At 53.5% G+C, this 6,402-nt stretch overlaps 1 protein-coding gene across 2 annotated transcripts; it reads right to left on the bottom strand.

Moving 5' to 3' along the window:
• Window positions 1–358: 358 nt before the first annotated feature.
• KLK14 (kallikrein related peptidase 14) lies at window positions 359–5,313 on the bottom strand. Of its 2 annotated transcripts, XM_045441306.1 has the most exons (6): window positions 4,788–5,313; window positions 4,644–4,705; window positions 3,683–3,854; window positions 1,703–1,956; window positions 1,462–1,598; window positions 359–872 (listed from the first exon to the last, which is right to left on the bottom strand). In XM_045441306.1, exons 2-6 carry the CDS (start codon window positions 4,681–4,683, stop codon window positions 720–722), a joined length of 756 nt encoding a protein of 251 aa, XP_045297262.1. In that variant the 5' UTR covers window positions 4,684–4,705; window positions 4,788–5,313; the 3' UTR covers window positions 359–719. The 2 variants fall into 2 exon arrangements, with proteins under 2 accessions (XP_045297262.1, XP_045297261.1); XM_045441305.1 differs by having other exon boundaries at window positions 4,644–5,312.
• Window positions 5,314–6,402: the final 1,089 nt, after the last annotated feature.

The following is a 6,402-nucleotide window of genomic DNA, read 5'->3' as shown; positions in this document are numbered from 1 at the left end:
GAAATAAAGAAATAAAATGAGAGCAGAGCTCTGCCAGGACTTGAACTCCAGCAGGTGATTAACTCAACTCTCCTCACCTGAGATCTGATTAGGAGAAAGAGGACCTTTTTATTTGCATAGGGTTTTCCAAGAAACAAGGTGGGTCTCTGCCCTCCCTGCCCTGGACCTCAGCAGTTCCCTGCTCACCGGACCCAGCCTTGGGAGGGACGGTCTTGTTCAGGGTCATGCCGCGAGGCTGGGCATTTCCCTCTACCACACCAGATGTAGGGAATGGAGGGTGCCTCCAAGGGAACAACACAGACCCCATTCAGCCACTTGTGTGTACATATCTGTCAGATGAATTAAATGAACAGGTGAATGGACTTTAGGATTATTCCATTTTTATTATTATTTATCTGGTTTTTAGAGACACTAAGCTTTGAAAACTGTCTTCTTTGGGGTATGATGCCCCAAAGCATGTGTTTTCATGCTCTTGTCCCTGTACCGAAGGGTTCTTGAATAATGGCGTTGTGGGGGAGTGGAGAGAAAACCTGAAGGAACTTTTTTGGGAAAGAGGAGTCCTGGGCCAGGGGTCCCCATCAAGAAGCTGGGGGCCCAGACTCCTGGGTCTGAGGGAGGAGGAGGGCTGGGGGGCTGGGGGCTGGGACTCCTGGGTCTTGAGTGGAGAGAGCAGGGTCTGGGGAGACAGCTGGGCAGCTGATGTTAAGTCATACCAACAATCATCTTCTCCGTATGGTTTTCTGGATCCAGGTCTGGTACTTGCACAGGTTGGTGTAGACCCCAGGGTAGCCGGGCAGGGCACAACGCTCCATCCCCCAGGAAACGAGGCCCTGGAGCTGCCCTTTGCACACCAGGGGTCCCCCTGAGTCGCCCTGAAGGGGAGAGGCCGAGATGGAGACACCCATGGATGACAGATGGCCAGAGCCGTGGGTGTGGAGGACTCAAGAGGCAGAGATGGGGAAGAGGTGGGCTGAGACCCCTGGACAGGGCTCTGGAGATATCACTGCCTTCCCTTTTCACTGCTTCCTTCTGTCTCTTCCCCTTGGGGCTCACTGTGCTGCTCTAGAAAACTGTGTGTGCCTCTTTACATCTCCCTGTCTCTGGAGTCACCTCTCAGGGATGGGCTAAGGTCTCTAGAGGTGCTGAGCACAGATTTCCAGGTGACCAAATATAATAACAGCAATGAGAGCAGTGATCAGAGCTAAGAGCAGGCACCACCCTGCACTCTTTCCATGAATTACCATCTGATCCCACCATGTACTCTAAGAGGAGCTACCCCTGTCTGACAGAGGGATTAGGCCTGTCACCCAAGGGCATACAGCTAGGATGCAGCCGGACTATTACAATCTCTCTCAGTTTCTGGGGATACCTCCTCTGATTTTCATGCTCCTGAGATCCTTTGGTACCCAAGTGCCAGCCCCAAACAATCCCCTTCCTCCAGCTCTCCTCTCTGCACCTCACCTGACAGGAGTCCTTCCCTCCTTGGGGAACACCTGCACAGACCATGCCGGCAGTGATGGCTCCGGGATAAGCCCCCTGACACTCTTGGTCCGAGAAGATGTTGATGTTCACGCACTGCAGGGAGTTGGGGTACCTGGCTGGGGGTACACTGAAGGGTTACGAGCCGGGTTTACCTCCTCCTCCCTCAGACCCAGAAGTCCGGTCCCCCAGCCCCTCCTTTCCAGGATACGGAAGTACTTACCAATGGGGCTAGATGTGGTGCCCCAGCCAGACACGAGACAGGGGGTCCCTGGGCTCGTGCAGGTACTGGCCACGGCGATGGGCTTCACCGCCCTCCCCAGCCGAACAGGCCGCTCCAGCCGCAGCAGCATCAGGTCGTTGTTGTGGGTCCGGGAGTTGTAGTGGGGGTGTCGCACCTGGCGAACCACACGTACCACCTGCTGGGTAGCCTCCCAGTTCTTCAGGTTGTGCTTGCCCAGGGCTACATGAAGGATCCTGGCCCATGACCCCCAAAAGCAGCACCGCTCAGGATCTGACCTGGAGACCACTCCCCATCCTCTGGCCCCTTTCCCTTCCCTGCTGATGAATTTCCCACAAGTCTAACCAACTTTTGGAACACCAGCTGGACTCCTGTGCCCTTTCTCATAGCTGGGGCTCTCTCTTGGGTCAATCCCACCATCCACCCCTTTCCGTCTTGAGCTGTGTTCTGGTTTCCGGCTTGGGTGTAAGGGAATGGTTGGGAGTTCTTGGCTCAGTGCTGGGTTCTAGGCTCTGAGTTCCAACTGAGACTCTGGGCTATGGCTCTAGGCTCTAAATCAGAATTGATATCCTGGAGGAGGCTCCTGAGAGGCTCCTGGCTTCTGGGTTCTAGACATTTTGAACTTTTGAGTTGAAGCTAGAATTTGGGTTCTCTAGATGGAGTCTGGATCATGGCATGCGTTTTAGATATGGGTATGAGCTTTTGGTGTTAGGATAGACTGCAGATTTTATTTTGAGGTCTGCATTATGGTATGAGCCTTGGTTCTAGATGTTTACTTGAGCTTTTAGTTGTAGGGTAGGCTCAATTCTATATTGAGCAATGGACTGTGATCTGAACTGTGGATTCTGGACATGGATATGAGCTTCAGTTCCTAGGTTGAGTTCTGGGTTCTTGCTTAAACTCTGGTTTATGGCCTGGGTTTCAGACAATGGTTTGAGCTCTGTCTTTGAGCTTAGGGTCCTAGACATCAGTCTGAGTTTTTGATTCTTGGGTGGGCTCTGTTTTAGATTGAACTACAGTTATGGTCTGGGCTCTTGCTTCTAGACTCTGGTCTGAGCCTTGACCTCAGGTTGAGCTCTGGGTTCAAGATGGAGCTCCAGGTTATGGCTTGGATCCAAGTTTCTGGATGCTGTCTTGCATTCTGGGCTTTGCATTCTAGACACTGGGCTGAGTTCTGGGCTTTAGGTTTGACATGAACTTCAATTTATGGAATTATATCTTAGTGTTTATAGGTACTGGGTGAGCTTTTGTCAGGGATCTGGGTTCTAGGGTTTGGTCTAGACTTCTGAGTTCTTTATGAGACTTCAGATTATGGTCTGCATTCTGGGATTTAGACACTGGGTTGAGGTTTGGGTTCTAGGCCTCTCAAAAAGGAGCTACAGACTAGACTCTGAATTAAACATTGTACCTAGAATGGGCTCTGGTTCTGTCTATCCTACACTCTGAGCCCAGAGCCCGGAGGCTCTGCGCTCGCAGCCCAGAGCCCGGAGCTGTATGTTCTAGCTGTAAGCAGAGTCCTGGATTTATGGCTGGACTGCAGGTTCTAGACTAGGCTTTGGATTCTAGGCAGTGTCCTGAGAGGGGTCCTGAGTTTCTGAATGTAGATTGTGCCCTCAATTGAACCACCAATCTGGAATGGGCTCCTAATCTTGGTCTCTATGTAGAGTTTGGCCTCTAGATGTATCTCCAGATAAGTTAGCTTCTAATTTTTGTGTGGGACTTTAAGCTGGCATACGGGTTCTAAACTGTCAATCTGCTTTCAGAATCTAAGCCGAGTTCAAGATTTATGGTTGGATTCTATATTCTGAGCTGTGTTGGTAATTCTAGGCTCTTATCTAGACCCCAAACCAGGATCCAGCTACTACGTTAGGTTCAACACAATGCTCTAGGTTCTTAGCTGAGCTCTGGGACTCTAGACTCTAGAATTCACCCTGCACAGGAATAGGGGAGGGGGTTACTCACGGGCGGGCACAGTGAGCAGCGGTGATGACCCATTGGCCTGACAGCAGGACCCCTCCACAGAGGAAACTACGAAAGGGACCTGCCAGTAAGGCCGCCTGCCATGGCTGGGAGTTCTGGATGCATGTATAACCACCAAGTATCTTGTCCTTATCCTCTTGGCTCTGTGCCATGGCTAGGAACAGGCAGAGGTGGGGTGTGGTGGGGAAAGCAGATGAACAAATGCTTTCCACCCCCAACTCTCTAGGACATCTGGGACCCACAAATCCCTTTTCTTTTCCTAACCCCTAAACCACCTGCCTCTATTTGTCCCACCCAGTCTGAGATATGCCCAATGTTGCCTCCATTATTGCCCCAACACAATCAGGGAGTTTTCTGACACCCACCCCTCCCCCACCATCACCTCCACAGTATATTACTTGATCCCATGGCTGCCTCATCCAGGGCTCTGACGTATCTACTACCCTTGACTCTACTCTCCCATGAATACTTTCTACCACCACTTTTCACAGGATACCACCATTCCTCCCATTAATTCTTCTCCAACACATTCAAGGAGCTCCCTGCCCTTTATCCAATCTTCCCACTCGTGTGGACCCCCAGGATCCACTGTCTCACCCCACACCCACACCACCTACCATCACGCCCACAATCACCACCACCAACATGCCGTCTTTCCATTAGTTTTGCAGCCCTCCTTTTTAAATAAAACCTAGACAGCACTGGATACTTCTCCACAATTCCTCATTTATTCCTCCCCATCTCCTTCGACTCCTGCATCCTGATATCTCCACAACTCAGAACTCAGGCCCCTTCTGCATGCCCCTCAGTCACGACCCCCAAACCACCCTCCTGTCTTTTCCTCAGGTCATCCATGAGCACCCCAGGGCCCCAGGGAACACTTTCCATCTCTTCTCAGCATGCCTAGGGGACTGCCATACTCCGGATCTCGCTGCTGTCTTACCTAGAGCCATGATCTGGAGTGCTGTCAGCAGGAGGAGCATTCTGGGGTCTGGAGGTCAGGTTCTGGCAAATGCAAAGAGAAAGTGAGAGAGAAGGAGGCTGCAAGAGACCCAGAGATGAGGGACAGAGACAGTGAAGGCCTTACACAGAGACCAAGACCCTTCGAGACGTGGATGCGTCTCTGTGTGTGCAGGAAGGGGGTTGGTGCCTTGATTCCCTGTCACTCTGTGGAGCCCTTTTATCCCTGGCCTGGGCAACAGGCCCTGCCTCCCCCACCCCCGCCCTTCTCCTGACATTTTTTTATTGCCCATTTCCCATTCCAGGACTCCAGGACTCCCTGGTCCCATCTCCTCCCTCCCTTCTCTGGTCAGAGAAGCAGCCACCACATTAATGAGAACCCGCCCAAGGAAGGTGTTTAATCTGGGAGGAACCCAGGGAGGGAGGGGGACCCCAGGGCAGGGTGGACAGAGTGGGTGGCTCAGGGGAAGGTGCTGGTAAGGGTTGGGGGTAAAGAGACACAGAGAAGACTGGGAAATGTAAGAAAAGTAACATAAGAAGGTGGAGAACCAGAGAAAGTGTCAGAGAAACACAGACCCGAGAGACAAGTGTCAGAGGGAGAGAGACTAAGGAAAGATGGGGAAGGAGAAGGAAGATGAATGTGGACATGGGGACAGAGGAGGTGGGGGTGGGGAGGGGGGGAGACAGTGGGGCAGGCACAGCACAGAGACTGGAGAAGGGAATGTGGGAAAGCTAAGAAAGAAACAGAAAAACAGGGAAGACAAGGAAGACACTGAAGGCAGAAAAGAGACACAAAGGAAGAGAACCGAGTGAAGAGAGAGAAGGAAGGCAGGATCACCACCCCTCCCCCACCCCCAACACACAAAATAATAGCGGGAGGACCGGAGGATGAAATGCTGGAGGAGGGGGAGGACGATGCAGGACCAGGCAGGTGAGGGGGTGACCAAGGGAGCTAGGGCACAGCACGTGGTGGGGACGCACTCAGGGGAGACTGGGAGGCAGAGATGGGAGGTGACAGCAGCCAGGAAGAGGGAGGCAGGGGGTGGGGCGGGGAAGGGCAGGAGACACCTGGGACTGTCTTGTCCCCTAGGCTTTCTGGCTTTGTGGTTTTCACAGTCCTGAAAGTCTGGGGAACAGGGACCCCAGCGGGGAGGAGAAGGAGCAGTGGAGAACTGCTCCCAAGCAGGGTGCTCCCAACTCGGCAGAGGGGCGGGGACAGAGTGAGAGATGGTGACCTAGAGAGAGGGAGGGAGACAATGGTGAGGTGGGGGAGGGCTCCAGACAGCCCAAGGAGGTGCTCTGGGTCCAAGGGACCCCTCCTAACCTGGGGTAGGGCACGCTGCCCTCAGTACAGCACCTCCCCAGCCTCTTAAATTCCCTAATGACTGCAATTTGTCCCTGGGCCTGAGCAGGGCACGGTGACTCAGGAGGCAGCCTGTGCACTCTCCCTCTCTCAAGAACCCTCCCTTCTCTCCCCCCCCCCCCCTTCCCCAGGGTTGGCTCCCAAGCCACTTTCCTTCCTCTTTGCCTGGGCTGCTGCTTAGTCTGGTCTGCACCTGGGGACTCAGTGTGTCTGAACCCACACACCCGGCTCCCTGTGTGCACTTCGGTTGCCTGTGAACTGGCTCTGAGGAGCTCCCTGCTTTAGGCGGCCAGGGCCCTGGCAAACCAGAAGGAAAGACCCCCATCCCACCCTGGGGGCACAGGAGGGCTGGGGACCCTTGTGGTGACCTGGACCTACA

The sequence above is a fragment of the Leopardus geoffroyi genome, chromosome E2 (genome assembly GCF_018350155.1).
Source record: "Leopardus geoffroyi isolate Oge1 chromosome E2, O.geoffroyi_Oge1_pat1.0, whole genome shotgun sequence".
NCBI lineage: Eukaryota > Metazoa > Chordata > Mammalia > Carnivora > Felidae > Leopardus > Leopardus geoffroyi.
The sequence above is the reverse complement of the archived record's forward strand: the minus strand, read 5'-3'. Positions and strand labels throughout refer to the sequence as shown.